Source organism: Dipodomys spectabilis, unplaced genomic scaffold (assembly GCF_019054845.1).
Source record: "Dipodomys spectabilis isolate Male_0828 unplaced genomic scaffold, ASM1905484v1 ptg000045l, whole genome shotgun sequence".
NCBI lineage: Eukaryota > Metazoa > Chordata > Mammalia > Rodentia > Heteromyidae > Dipodomys > Dipodomys spectabilis.
This window is the reverse complement of record NW_024870722.1, coordinates 4089424-4104474: the sequence shown is the minus strand read 5'-3', so window position 1 is coordinate 4104474 and position 15051 is coordinate 4089424. Positions and strand designations below refer to the sequence as shown.

The 15051-nt window shown below is 37.1% G+C and overlaps 1 protein-coding gene across 2 annotated transcripts in view; it reads left to right on the top strand.

Moving 5' to 3' along the window:
- Window positions 1-15051, top strand: part of Dtnbp1 (dystrobrevin binding protein 1) — a 94879-nt gene that overhangs the window by 14602 nt on the left and 65226 nt on the right. For both annotated transcript variants that reach the window (XM_042678571.1, XM_042678570.1), the window contains exons 4-5: window positions 4093-4153; window positions 10113-10245. In XM_042678571.1, coding sequence (XP_042534505.1) covers window positions 4093-4153; window positions 10113-10245 — 194 coding nt within the window. The remainder of the gene's footprint in view (window positions 1-4092; window positions 4154-10112; window positions 10246-15051) is intronic.

The window sequence follows — 15051 nt, the reverse complement described above, 5'->3', positions numbered from 1 at the left end:
TGTGAATAATGGCAGCCATGAACATGGGTGTGCAACTTTTTTTGAGGCTCTGCTTTTAGTTCTAGGTTTATACTGAGATGTGGGATTGTTGGATCATATGATCCAATTTTAAATTGCAAGGACTGTTTTCTTCTTGGACATTTGTTGCACTTGTTGGTCCTCATAATAGTGTCCTCTTAGGTTCTGTTCATTTTCCTTCAATCCTCTTTTTATTCAGACTTGACAATTTCAGTTGTCCAACTTCAAGAATGCTGACTCTTCTGCCTGTTCACATTTGCTTTTGAATCACTAGTAAATCAGTTCTGTACTTTTCATCTCTAAAATTACCTACAGATTCCTTCCTGTTTTCTCTTTGTCAGCATTATCTTTTTTTTTGTCAGTTCATTGTTTTGTAGGGCTTTCATTCCTGTTTTGATTTGTTTTGGTGTTTTTCTTGTCTCCTTTGTGATTTTTTTTAAGTTTAAAATTAGACATTTGAATTATATATGGTGGTAGGAGGGAAGTTCAGATTCTCCCCTTTCTCAGGGTTTTTTACTTTGTGTTTAATTGTTGCAATGACTCTGTGCTGGTGTTCCCTTTGAGATGTAAACTTAGTCTCCCTCAAGATATTTCTGAGCCTCTACTTTTTATTTGGCCAAATGTGGTGATGTTAAATTTTGCTATATAAGTGGTTCTCTTTGAATTTCCTAGTCTTCAAATGTCTGCCTTCCAAAGAAGAAAATAAAGAAATTGAGAGACCAAAACCTTTAACATCTGCTCAAGTCTCTAACAGGACTAACAAGCATCTTATACCAGTGGCTGCCTGTGTTTTCATCTTCCTGATCATCAGTATCAGCTGCTGGTGACTGGAGTACAAATCCCAGTAACTAGAAGATGAAGTTCTCATTGTCCACCATGGCTCCAACAGGGCAGCTTTGGGAACATGGCTACTGCCATGAGGGTCAGGTGATGATGGATAGCTGCTACTCTGCTAAAAACAGACCAAAGTTAACCATTTATTGTCCAAAATCCATCTCAGTTTTTCCATGTAAAACTGAGCAAACCTTTGATTAGGGAAGGCAGTTAGTGCAGTGTGGTCTAGATAAGACAGATGCCTCTTATTTCCTACTCGTATACCTCTAAGTCATAACTTTCTAAACAGGTCCCATGGTTTCCCTTATTTGCAATAACTAGTATATGTCTGAGTCAACCAGAAAAGGTCAGATGAGTTGATGTTAGGGGAATGAACCCCAAGATAAGTATTCAAATGTTTTTTTTTCCTTTCATGCAATTGTTTCTAACATATTTACAAGATGATTTCTATGTTGCTTTGTATGTCCCTCCACCATGATATAACCTGCTTTCACTGTATTTGATGTTGGTATAATTTGTGGAGGAGAAGGGAAAAAACAAATCATTGAACTAGGGATACAGGTGGACCCATTGCAACAATGAGATGTATAAATAGTTATGTCGAAAAATGAACTTTACAATTCTGGGGTGGCGGGGAGAGGGAGGGAAATGGGAAGGGATGGGAAGGGGAAACAAAGAGGAGGCAACAATGCTTGATAAGAAATGTACTCGTTATCTTGCCCATGTAATTGTAACTCCTCTGTATGGTATTCTCACAATAAAAAAAATAAAAAAATAACTTTCTAAACAGTGTAGTACACAACAGTTAAGAATTAGCCTCCAAATTTTTATAGCTCTGTTGCTTTATAATTAGCACTTTGTTTTGTCTACCCTAGAAGGTAAATTCACATGCATATGGGGACCTGCCTCTGTTATTGTGAACTTCTCTACTAACTAGTAGATAGAGAATATGAATGAATGCATTATACAATCACAAATGTGGTTTCTTCTTCAATTTTTAATCACTTACATGTAATTTTAAAGATATTTGAAAACAGGAAAATTGAAGGAGTTTATGTCCAAGGTTTGCTTTGTAGATTTCAGCAGGCAACTTCCTTAGCAGACATGAATTTTTTAAATGGCAGATTGGCAGTTAATGATATGTAGGGCTAAATAGCAAGTCTTTGTGGTATAGTACATACCTTTCAAACAGTGCTCAGTGCCATGGGACAAGAGAAGAGAGAGTGGTTGGTCAATCTAGATTATTATTGAAGAAATGCCAAATGAAGCAGGAAAATCACAAACCAGATGCTAACCTGGGAAAGTTGACACGAGGGAAAGTGATATATAATAGCAGGGAGGGCGTGGAAAGCCTGTATATGAGGGAAAGAGGAAGTGATGGTAGGTAATTAATGACCTGGAGTCTAAATGTTAATTGATGATTCATTGTTCCTTTCTATTGATTGAGAAAGTAATAGGAAGTTTTGCCATTAATCTCTGAATATGAAATTTAAAATGAGCATTCCTTTATTCATAGTCCTATTATTTAGTAAGTCCTATGTGCTAGGTACTGGGACAGAAAGGTAAAGAAGTAAAATTCACCCTAGCCCCTCTGGTACCTAACGATGCCTGACATTCAGTAAATACTTGTTGAATTTAATAGACACTTACACAATGTGATATACCAGAGAAAATTAGCTGGCAGTGATAGAGCTACATTAATTGTGTGACTTTCTGCATTGTTTTTCATGGCACATAGATGCTGGTAACAGTCCATTAGGATTATCAGATTGACTTCCGTTTAAATTCAATAGGAAAAAAAGTCTCTTCATGACTAGACATTCTTAAAATACACATTCCTAGTTAGACAACTTCATTTTGATAGATAGAATTTTAGAAATTATGGAAAATCAAGTTATACATCAGCCTATCTGAATAAATTATACATATATATCGTTACATTTTAATTTTGGGATAATTTCAGATTTTGGAGAAAGTTGCAGAAGCAGGGAGTATGGCTCAAACCATAGAGTGCCTAGAATAAGAATTCCAGCATCCCCAGTGTTAGTATTTTGTATAACTATAGTGTAGTGATTAAAGCCAGGAAATTAGCATTGACAAATGCTTTACTCCAAACCTTACTAGATGTCATCTGCTCTCTAGCTGACATCCTTTTTTTTCTGGATCAAGATCAAATCCAGAACTGTGCATGTTTAGTCACTGTGACCTTTTTTTTTTTTTTTTTGGTCTGTCATGGGGCCTGAACTCTGGGCCTGGGCACTGTCCCTCAGCTCTTCAGCTCAAGGCTAGTGATCTACCACTAGAGCACAGTGCCACTTCTGGCTTTTTCTGCTTATGTGGTGCTGAGGAATCGAACCCAGCGCCTCATACATGCAAGGCAAGCACTCTACCACAGAGCTACCTTCCTAGCCCCTCACTAGGACTTTTATCTGGAACAGTTTCATGACATTTGCAAACAGTACTGGTCGCTATTTTGCAAATTCTTTCATTAATTTGGATCTTTCTCTTTTCTGCTGAGTAAATTTACGTCAATGCCTTTTGTGTATTAATGCATTGTTAGGTGACATAAAGTGAAGGTTTTATTTTGGCTCGGTTGCAGAGAGTTCACTCTACCATACCCTGGAGAGAGTGTTGGAGCAGAGAAATTCATATAATGCTGGCGACAAAGCAGAGAAAAAGGGAGACAAGAAAGGACTGGCGTTAAGATACCTTTACTCTCTGACCTACTTCTTCCAGCTATGTTCTTGGAGGATGGCTCCAAGAATTTCCAGACTCTCAAAATAGTACCAATTGCTAGGAACTGAGCATTCAACACGGTGAACCTCTGACTGTGTTTTATATGCGGATGTTAGGATGGAGAATACCAGAAGAGTCATTTTGTGCATTTCTGAGTATATCATGTTAGGAGGCAGATGATGACTGACATCTCATTACCGTTGAGAGTAATTTGGATCACTTGGTTAGGGAATCTGCCAGGTTTTTTCCTCCTTTGGCTTTTCTCCCCATTTTAGTTAGTTGAGTATTCTGCAGGGAGACACTTTGAGACTAAGTGTCTCTTCAAATCATCCTGTCTTTGGCCATTAGAAGGAAGCATTTAAGTTGATTTCTGTGTCCTTGTAAATGTCTCATTAATTTTTTACTTTTTCCCTTTTGGAACTCCAATATGTTACAGGCTCATCTTTAGATAGTATGTCTTTTTAATGTGTGCTTGAATTTTGAATCATTTTTTGCTCTTCTTAGGTATGAGGACACATGGGCTGCACTACACAGAAGAGCAAAAGAATGTGCACATGCTGGGGAGGTAAGAGATAGCTGATCTTATAAAGCTTTTTTCAGAGTTAACTGTTTAGTTTTTTAAGGTTAAATTTATAATTATAAAATGTTTTATAGAAAATACCTGAAGGTGAATTTAGCAGTTGATTATGAAACTTCCTGTGCATGTTTTTATGGCTTCTCAGATAATTCAGTTAGGCTTGAGAGTTCATACTTTCATTCAGGTACATACAATTTTTTTTAGGTATAATGTTTTAAATGAAGTTTAATGACTGTACAGTATATACATATTATAAGATAGAATCCCATCTGCCCACTCTTCAAGAATTTATTATTGCCTTGGTTGAGTAGGTCATGCTTGCAATACCAGCTACTCAAGAGTCAGAGATTGAGAGGGTTATGGCTCAAAGCCAGCCTGTGCAAAAACTAAGCAAGACTCCATTTTGTTGGCTAGAGCCTAGGGTTGCAGGTACTGTAGAAGTCATAAGTAGCAGGAGTGCTGTCTAATGCTGACTTGGCAAAAACATGAGATCCTTCCTAAAAAATAAAGCAAAAAACTAATGGAGATATGGCTTAAGTGGTAGACTGCCTGTCTAACAAATAAGAGGCCTTGAGTTCAAAACCCACTACTGCAAAAAATTCTTTATTGTTTAGGCAAAACAATCTACCTAACTAAAGTCATCAACTTGCTTAGTTGAAAAAAAAAGGTAAAAAATTTTCTGGGTGTGGTTGGCACTTAGTTCTAATGCCAGCACTGGAGAGGCAAAGACAGGAGAATCAGAAGTTTGAGGCCAGCCTGAGCTACCTAGCCTGAGTTACTTAGAGACATCTTGTCCACACAAACTTTTACAACAAAAAAATTTTCAGTAAGTTAAATGTTGAGTTCACTTAGTCTTTAGGTATTACCCTCTAGAAATGATGACCACATTTCAGTCCCCTGAATTCAATACCAGTTCACAAGTAATGAGCGTATGATATTTGAAGGAAAGTAAGTAAAACTTCATTAATTTTTCCAGGCAAACATGGTGCATATGAGCTGCTATTTAAAAAATACATCAATAAAGTAAATTTTAACAATGAATAGCCCTACAGGTAGGGAGTTGGGTGGGTGAGGTAAGGAGAGGGCAGGCTTCTAAACGGATAGCCCGGCTTTCCTTTAAAGCAGCAGCATGGGCTTCCAGGTGTATGTGCTGAGGCATTGCTTTGGACCGGATGGCCTGAAGTCCACTGATTTCCCAGGGAGCAGATGTTAACTCTGGAGTTGTGTCTATTGCTGGTTCACTCTCGCCAGTGACAAACGGAAAGGAGCATGATGTCTTTGCCTAGAGTTTTAAAGGCACTGTTGGGTTCCTCACTCAACAGAATAGGAGGAAGGAGATAGGACAATGAGAAAAAAAGAGAAAAAAAGAGAAAAAAGTTTTTAAGACTTACATAACTAAAAGCAAAAGTAACTTGAACTTAAAAGTATTTGTAGTACACACTTAAAGCTTTATTAGCTAAGATCAATATATTCTGTGCTGTTGATATCAAACTTCCTTTTAGTCTTTTATGGGATTCTGACTTTTGATCTCAGCTGACTTTATCATTGAAATTAATGAAGCTGTATATTCGATGAACACAAGATTATATATGGTGAAAATTAGACTAGTATTATTCTTTATTAATTACAAAAAGAGGGTAAATGTTGGTCTCTGGCTCTAAATTAGACTGTGCAGTTATAAGCTATATTATAACATTTCTCAGTCAACAGTAGATCAATATACAGTGGTGGTCCCATACGATTACAGTGAAACCAAAGCATTCCTGTTGCCTAGTGACATCATAATCAATGTGATGTCATAATGTAACTCATTCTTCACATACCTGTAGTGGCACTGGTGTAAAAACACATACTGCACTGCCACTCATATGAAGGTATAACATATACAGTTGTGTATGTCTGTAATACTGGATAATGAAAATAAATGGCTCTTACTGCTTTATGTATTTACCATACTATATCATTATTTTAGAGCATACTCTACTCCTCTTGCTTATTCCACAAGTTCTTATGAAATAATGTGCTGAGTGATACCTGTACATTTCATTTACCTTGTGTCTTCATAGTATCATTTCCTCTTGTTCTTGATTTTATCATATGATTTTTTTCTTCCTCATGGCCATAAGCATAAAACCTACTTATAAGCCAGGTGCTGGTGGCTCACATCTGAGATCTGAGAATCGCAGTTTGAAGCCAGCTTGGGCAGGAAGGTCCATGAAACTTTTATTTCTAATAAACTACTCAGAAAAGGCCAGAAGTGGTGCTGTGGCTCAAGTGTTATAGAACACTAGCACTGAGCCAAAGAGCCTTAGGGACAGAGCCCAGGCCCTGAGTTCAAGCCCCAGGACCAGCACAAAAACAAACACTACTGGTAAAGAGTTGCTAATAAGGGAGAAAAGTAACCAGGGACTATGGAGGTAGGCATGTCTCATTTCATAGCTGCAATGTAAAAAGAACAAAGTGATAGAAGTTGTTATAGAACCTAGACATTGAAAGCTGAGACTAATAAAAATTTGAGAGGGACTTTACATCAAATATGAAACAAACTCCAGTGATGGAAAACCAGACAATGAAGTATATCCCTCTTAATGCTGTGGCGATTGTGGCCAAAGCAAAAGGTTTGTTTGCAGTATAAGAAAAAGCTGGTCCCAACTTCATGTTCGGTTTACTGTTGTTCTAAGTGGTGTAAACAAAGGTTCATTGCGTAATGAGAAAGTAATAAGTCAACAAGGGCTGATGTGAAGGTGACTGATGAATTTTTGGATCTCTTGGTAAGCTGATTATAGAGGAAAATTATTTGCCAGTGCAAATTTCCAATAATGTTTTTCCTGTGTAGAAACAGCGGTCCAAAAGGCCAAGGGAATTGCCTAGTTTGTCTTTTTTTTTTTTTTTTTGTGCTAGTCTTGGGCTTAAGCTCAGGGTCTGGATGTTGTCCCTGGATGTTGAGGGGATACCATGATTCTTAGGAAGTGACTGATGAGGCGTCATTGGATCTGTAATAGAGATGCACAGCTAAGGAAGAGGGAAGAGAAGAGGAAGCTGCAGAAGAAAAAGAAGCTGCTGAGCTTTGACAGACATCAAACTAAAAAAGTTTGAAGTCATCAACTTTCAACATCAAAAGATGGAGAGAAATGTTCATGGTGCATTCTCTGCTTATAAAGACATCTATGTTGAAAGACAAAAGAAACAGACTAAGCAAACCACCATGGACATTTTTTGAAAAGAATGACACCTCCCCAAAAAGAGCCTAGGCAGGTCCTGGGGCTAGGGAAGTGGAGGTGGAATCTGAAGAAGTTGCTGTTTATATAGATGACAGCTCTAGGAGAGTCACGCCTATAGATGACAGCTCTAGGAGAGTCACGCCTCTGATGACCTTCCAGTGTGACAAGATGGAAGGTAGAAGACTGCTGATGCATGTGTTCATTTTAACAAAAATGCTTAAAAAGAGAAAAAACTGAAAAGAGTTTCTATATGGAACCCAAGCTGGCCTAGAAGTTATGATCCTCTTTCTCTATCTCCTGAGGGATGGGATCACAGGTGTGCACCACTATACCCGCCCTCTGTTCAGTAGTTTTGAAGCTACTTTTAGAGATCTTTCTATAGGCTGTTTGAGAACATGTAAAAGTTCACAGAATTTCTTAAGTCCACAGAATTTGTCAAGCTAGTGGTGATGTACACTTGTAATCCTAGATACTTGGGAGACTGAGGCAGAAGTATTCCTTGAACTCAGGAGTTTTAAAGCCAGTCTGGGCAACATAGTAAAATCCTCCCAGGCTGTTCGTATTAAGGCTGGTGTTGGCTCTCCAGTATACCTTGAACGTGAGAGTTATCTTCTCAGTATGGGTTGGAAATCAGCACATTGTACCTTAGTTCATTTCAGATGTGGATTCTGTTAGAATGTGGAAACAATCTTAACACCACATCCAAATAATCTTCTGTCTTCTTTTGATATATTCATTCCTCTAAAATTCTTAAACTATTGAGATTTAGAATCAGATGTATTTATATTCTAAATCTTGAAGAATTTTAATCCTAGAAAATGTAAATCATCTTATTAAAATAAATTTAACTAGAAAACACAGTGATAGGTTGTGTTTTGTGGGTATTTTTTTTTCATTTTAGAGCCAGGCTGGTCTTGATCTCATAGACATTCCTTTTGTGGCTGGCCTCTTAAATGCTAGAATTACAGACATGCACCATCACATTGGGTTTGAACTCAGTGATTTTTTTTTTTTTTATCAGTTGTGAATTCAGGGCCTGAACGCTGTCCCTGAATTTTTGTGCTCAAGGCTAGTGTTCTACCACTTTGAGCCAAAGCTTCACTTCCGGTTTTCTGGTGTTTAATTAGAGATAAGAGTTTGATGGACTTTTCCTGCCTAGGCTTGCTGTGAACTGTGATCCTCAGATCTCAGCCTCCTGAGTCACTAGGACTACAAGCATGAGCCATAGTGTCTGGCTTTTAGTGATTTTGTTTGTAAAAATCAAATGTATTTTCCCGGGTGCCAGTGGCTCATGCCTATAATCCTAGCTACTCAGGAGGCTGAGATCTGAGGATGGTGGTTCAGAGCCACCTGGGCAGGAAAGTCTGTGAAACTCTCCAGTAACCACCAGAAAACCGGAAGTGGTGCTGTGGCTCAAGTAGTAGAGTGCTTATCTTGAGCTGATAAAGCTGAGGGACAGCACCCAGGCCCAGAGTTAAAGCCCCATGACGGACAGGAAAAAAAATCAAATGTATTTTTGTCTAGTATATAGTGGATTCTGCCAACTTTTTAGTTACAGAGAACATAGCTTATTATCAGTCCTGTTTTCAAAAGGTGACTTCTGCTTGTTCCTGTACCTTATTCTAGACTCTTTTCTCACCTACTATTAAGACAGAAACAAAATTGTCATGGAGAAACAGATGGTCATTTCCTCTACAGTCTTCAGGAAAACAAATTAGAATTATTGTTTTTAGTGCCTTTTATTAGTGTTTCATATTTCAGTTCCTTTCTTGTGAATGGAAATCTTTATCTTCTATTTTTAGAATTGACTGATTATCCTAGTAATTCCTTCTTACATAGTACCCTTTACCTAACTTTATGCCTTTTAATTTGGTTCTCTTAGTAATTCCTTCTTATATAGTACCCTTTACCTAACTCTGTCTTTTAATTGTAAATTGATTATAATGTATTTACAATGCATTAGGGAAATTTCTGTTATAAGAATTACTTTCATAAAGCAAACAAGTACATCTTAATTATCTTTTGGGCTTGTCTTTGTTTTCTTTTTGGTGATAGTTTGTGGTTTTTGTGGGTTTGGACTTTCAAATGAAGTTTCTTTTAAAATAATGTATACTTGAGGTAATTTCCTTTTTAAAAAGATGTTATAGAAACATTGTACATCTCCCTCTTTCCTTTCCTCTTAAAACAATTTCAACTGGTTTCATTGTTCCTTTTTTTTGTTTTGTCAGTTATGGGGCTTGAACTCAGGGCCTGGACACTGTCCCTGAGCTTTTTCTCTCAAGGCTAGAGCTCTACCATTTTGAGCCACAGTACCACTTCCCAGTTTTCTGGTGGTTGATGGAGATAAGAGTCTCATGGACTTTCCTGGCTGGGCTGACTTTGAGCCACGATCCAGATCGCAACCTCCTTAGTTGCTAAGATTACAGACATGAGCAACTGGCACCCAGCTGTTTCATTTTCTTCTATGCATAGAGTGCTCTTAAAAGTAATTTCAATCTCTAAAGTCATTTTTGAACTTTTATCTTCACTGGATTAAGATGCTGTGACACAAGCAGTACTTGGAGTTTTCCTGTACTGAACATTAAGCTGATTCTTTACTGAAAACAAGTAACTTCAGTCTTTACATAACGTGAACTGCCCTCTGTACAGCTGAACATACATTAACTGTGCTGCTGGCTGTAATTTTGTTGATTGGATTGTCTTTTGTCCTCTGGTCTGTATTTTAGCTGGTGGACAGTGAGGTGGTCATGCTCTCAGCACACTGGGAAAAAAAGAAGACCAGCTTGACAGAGCTACAGGAGCAGCTCCAGCAGCTTCCTGGTCTGATAGCAGACTTAGAATCCTTGATGGCAAACCTGAGTAAGTTTGATGTTTGTAGTGTACATCATTTTTAGTAATGAGATTTAGTAATATAATTTCAATGCTTTCTAAGAATTCATTAAATTCTTGGTTAACAGGGTTTGGGAAAAACAGTGTATTCTAGTTAATTTCAGAGTCTAATTAAGGATTAGACAGAAAGTGATTTGAAGTGTGGAGATGATTTCTAAAGTGTGCCATTAATGTTTTCTGCCTCAGTTCAGCTCAGTAAACATAATTCTAATTTCACTGACTTAGAACTGTCTTCGTGAGATTAGATCTTTTTAAACCTGTAAATTTGGAAAATAAGAGGGACTAGGGTAACTTCGTCTTGACTGTAGGATATACTCTAAAAGTAGTTGTTTAAATGTTAGGACTGCTGGAGCTTCCTATCTTACAGAGTGCTTTTTCTTCCTCAAACTGATAAGAGATCAGACAATTTCAGTTAAATGAAAGTACTTGCTTGGCTACATTTAAGCTTTATGGAGTTCATTATTTTCTTTGGGTGAATTATGTTGCTATCCTTATATATATATATACATTATATAAGTATATATATATATATATATGCAGAAAAGTATACATTGTATTTGATAATTGTACACCTGAAGGAAATAGTGAAACTGATAGTTGCCAAAGGACTAAATAATAATTTAGATTTCCATCTGCATTTCCAGAATGTAAAATTGAAGGATAAACAAGAAGTAAAATGTGTGTTGGTAATTTCAAAGTTACTTTGGGGTGGGGAGAGAACAATTGAAAATAGCTGGTTGACATCAGGTTACTTCAGCTTCTCTTTTTACTGTAAGATTAAAATGGAGGTCACTTACCTTGCCAATTAAAGTTGGCTTTTTTAGGGGGAAATTTGTCTGTTACCTTTCTGTTCTTATTCTTTTGGGAAGGTCAGGGAAATACTAAGTTCCTGTTTGGTGCTGTGGAACTTGAACATGAGTTACTCCATTTTTATGTTCAGTCTGGTGTGTTGGGACTTAATGCAGTACTGTAGTGGCTTCAACTGTGATTCCTAAGCACAAGATCTAAGTGGAAACAGAATTTAGTGTACACAGGGCATAAACAACTTGAGCTAATAATAACCTGACCAAGTCTTGTAGACAAGAAGGTTAAGATCCTTATCATTTTCTGTTCTTTAAAGCAACAGAAAGTTGGTTTACAAAGGTGATAATTATTAAATCCTAAAACAGCTTCTTGTTTCTGTGAATAGACACATGTTATTTAGAATCCTGCTGTTGGGCCAACATTCATAGCACCTTCCGTGATGTCAGAGCTTATTAGGTGCTTTAAAGGTACTATCTTTAATCCTTACCAGAGCCCCGTAAGAGTGGCTTTTATTTTCCATACTTTGCAGATAGATAAAGACTTTAATTTTGGAAAGGTTGTGACAACCACAGTGACTGGTGAGTGATGAGACAGTAGGATGGGAGCTGTTGGTATCAGCCTTTGAGAGCTACTTGCAAGTCTCCCAACCCTTGTAGAGGCCTTTAGGGGGCTGAATTTTTGTTGTTTCTTCAGAAACATGGAACAGATTTTAGTTCCTAGGAGAACTGTGAAATAGCTTTGGTCATTCTTGCCTTGTTTCTCTCCTGTAGGTCATTATCTTCCTTTGCAAGCCTTGGATAACTAGCTAATGGAGATAGCCTTCTAGATAGCTGGGGTTTTCTTCTTGCTCTCTTTTAGCCACTTGCTTCTTACTGGTTGCATATCTTTACAGGTACTCTACTACAGTGACTTCTTTCTTATTTTTAGTTCCTGTACCTGAGAGTAAATTCTGTTTATAGTTGTTTTCTGTAGGAAATGAAGCCTATGAAAGTCTTTCTTAGAATATGCTGTGTTTTAAGGACTGGGAATGTGGCTTAGTGGTAGAGTGCTTGCCCAGCATGTATGAAGCCCTGGGTTCGATTCCTCAGTACCACATACACAGAAAAAGCTGGAAGTGGCGCTGTGGCTCAAGTGGTAGAGTGCAAGCTCAGAGACTGTGCCGAGGCCCTGAGTTCAAGCTCCAAGACTGGCAAAACATCTTTAAAAAGTAAAAAATATTTTTAAAAAAACAACAAAAAGAATAGGCTGTATTTTCATTCTTACTGAAGATTCTGAGGCCCTGAAAAGGTTTGGTTTTTAGAGAATATATGACCTTATTCTTCAGAAGCTGCATTTTAGTTTCTTCAGTATAGGCAGGGCTTCCAAAATGCTCACTTGAGTTCTGTGTACTAATCTGAAAATCTCTACTGCTAAGAGCAAATCAAAGCCAAATGATTTCCTGACATAATGTTCTGGGCAGATAGGCACTTCTAAATACAGTTGAATCATTTTCTACCTACTCTATATCTTAACTTACATTGAGTTTTCTTGGGAGAATTAATTTTATCTTGCTTAGTAGATATAAATCTACACGGTCAGTTTTTATGTGAACTGCATTACCTATTAGCATTTGAAAGACATGCTACTTTTAGGGTTTAATTTATGCTGCTATTTGCATAATATTTGTACTTAATGAATGAGTAACTGTGGAAGATAGAGCCTTGGAATCAACAGATATGCTCATACGGAGATGTTTTGAAATTGTGAAGCTTTTAGCTAAGCAAGTTAAATTGCCTGGAATCAGTATTGATGTATAATAGGATACATCATGAAGCCAAATTTTGTAGGGTAAGTTTTAAATAAGTATCTGTATTATTGGTGCACTTTAGGAATTCATCTTAATGAGTTCAAACATTAATTTTAGATATTGGAATCATTTAATTCTTAAATGTTTATATATATTGATTTTTTGATAGCCTGAAAGTATCGCCTATCATCTCCAAACTACCTTGACACAAAATTGAAAGACTTTCAAGCAGTAATAAAAACAATAGAATAAATAGTAACTGACTTTAACTGAATTTTTTCCCTGTCCTGTCATATCTAATACTTTATCAGGCTACTTAATCTCTTTTGATCTTGTCTTGCTCTCTGGACTGTCTGCTGTTATTAAAGAGGAAAGGTTTTATATTATGTGAGCAGTTCAGGCTTTTGATGATGCTTTTAGCATCCTGTAGATTAATAAATTGGAGCCCTAGCTACCTGGTCTTCAAGAATTGTTGACTAGTCCTACATATTGACTTTTTGTGGGATATGATCTATTTAATTTAGGAAAGTCTGTTTTATTGACAGTGACTACTAAGTCCCGTTATATAGAAAGAAGTGATAAAGGTATATGTTGCAAAGTGAAAAATAATGAATCTGAACTTTCACATTTGAGATTGTTTCTCAGTTCTAGAACTTCCTAACGGAGGCCCACATAGGTCTCTTCACTAGTCCAGACTTTAGTTTCCTTGTCTGAAAAATGAGGAGCAGGGTAAAATCGGGTCATCAAACCTATGGGGTCCTACACCCAGATCTGCCAACTATATTTAAGAAGTAGGCATTAAGTGGGCTAAAGACTTAAAAGAGAAACTTCTCTGAAGAGGAAGGAAGGATGGCCACATGAATAAATGCTCAACCTCCCTAGCCCTAAAAGAAATGCAAATCAAAACAACATTGAGATGCCACCTCATCCCAGTTAGAATGGCTATAATCAAGAACTCTAATAACAACAGATGCTGGAGGGGATGTGGACAGAAGGGAACCTTACTGCATTGTTAGTGGGAGTGTAAACTTGTTCAATCATTTTGTAAAGTAGTATGGAGGTTCCTCAAAAGATTCCACATAGAGCTCCCCTATGACCCAGCAATCCCACTTTTGGGCATTTACCCAAATGATCACAAACAAGACCATGCTAAAGCTACAAGCACAACTGTTTATTGCAGCATTATTTACCATAGCAAAGATAATGGAACCAACCCAGATGTCCCTCAGTAGATGAATGGATCAAGAAAATGTGGTATATATACACAATGGAATTCTATGCCTCCATCAGAAAGAATGACATTGCCCCATTTGTTAGGAAATGGAAAGACTTAGAAAAAAAATTATATTAAGTGAAGTAAGCTAGGCCCAAAGAAATATAGTTCCCATGGTTTCCCTTATTTGCAATAATTAGTATATGTATGAGACAAGCAGAAATGGTCAGATAAGTTGATATTAGGCAAAATGAACCCCAGGATAAGGATTCAAATGTTTTTTCTTTCTTGTGATTGTTTCTAACATTTATAAGATGATTTTTGGTGGCTTTGTATGTCCCTCCCCCATGGTATAACCTCTGTATTTGATGTTGGTATAATTTGTGGAGGGGAAGGGAAAAAACAAATTGTTTAAATAGGGATACAGGTGGACCCATTCCAACAATGAGATGTACAAGACATTATGTCAAAAAATGAACTTTACAACTTTGGGGGGGCAGGGGGGAAGGTATGGGAAGGGGAAACAAAGGAGAAGGCAACAGTGCTTGATAAGAAATGTACTCATTACCTTGCCCATGTAATTGTAACCCCTCTGTACGATTTTTACAATTAAAAAAATATCTTTACTGTTTTTTAAAAAAAGAAGTAGGCATTTTAAAATACATTGTCTATATTAAATATATAGACTTCTGTCATTACCCATTAAAAATGTGGAAACTACCTACCTACATTATATTAGTTATTTTAAATGTAGAGATGATTTAAAGTATGGGATAATTAATATAGGTGATATGCAGTACTGTGCCATTTTATATTATAGACTTGATCATACAAGGATTTTGGTATCTATGAAGATCCTGGAACCAATCCCACAAAGATGCTGAGTAGTGACTGTGCCTGCCTAAATTTTCATGTGGAATTGGAGGATTAAATGAAAACACTTAGCACAGTGCCTGATATGTATTAGTGAACA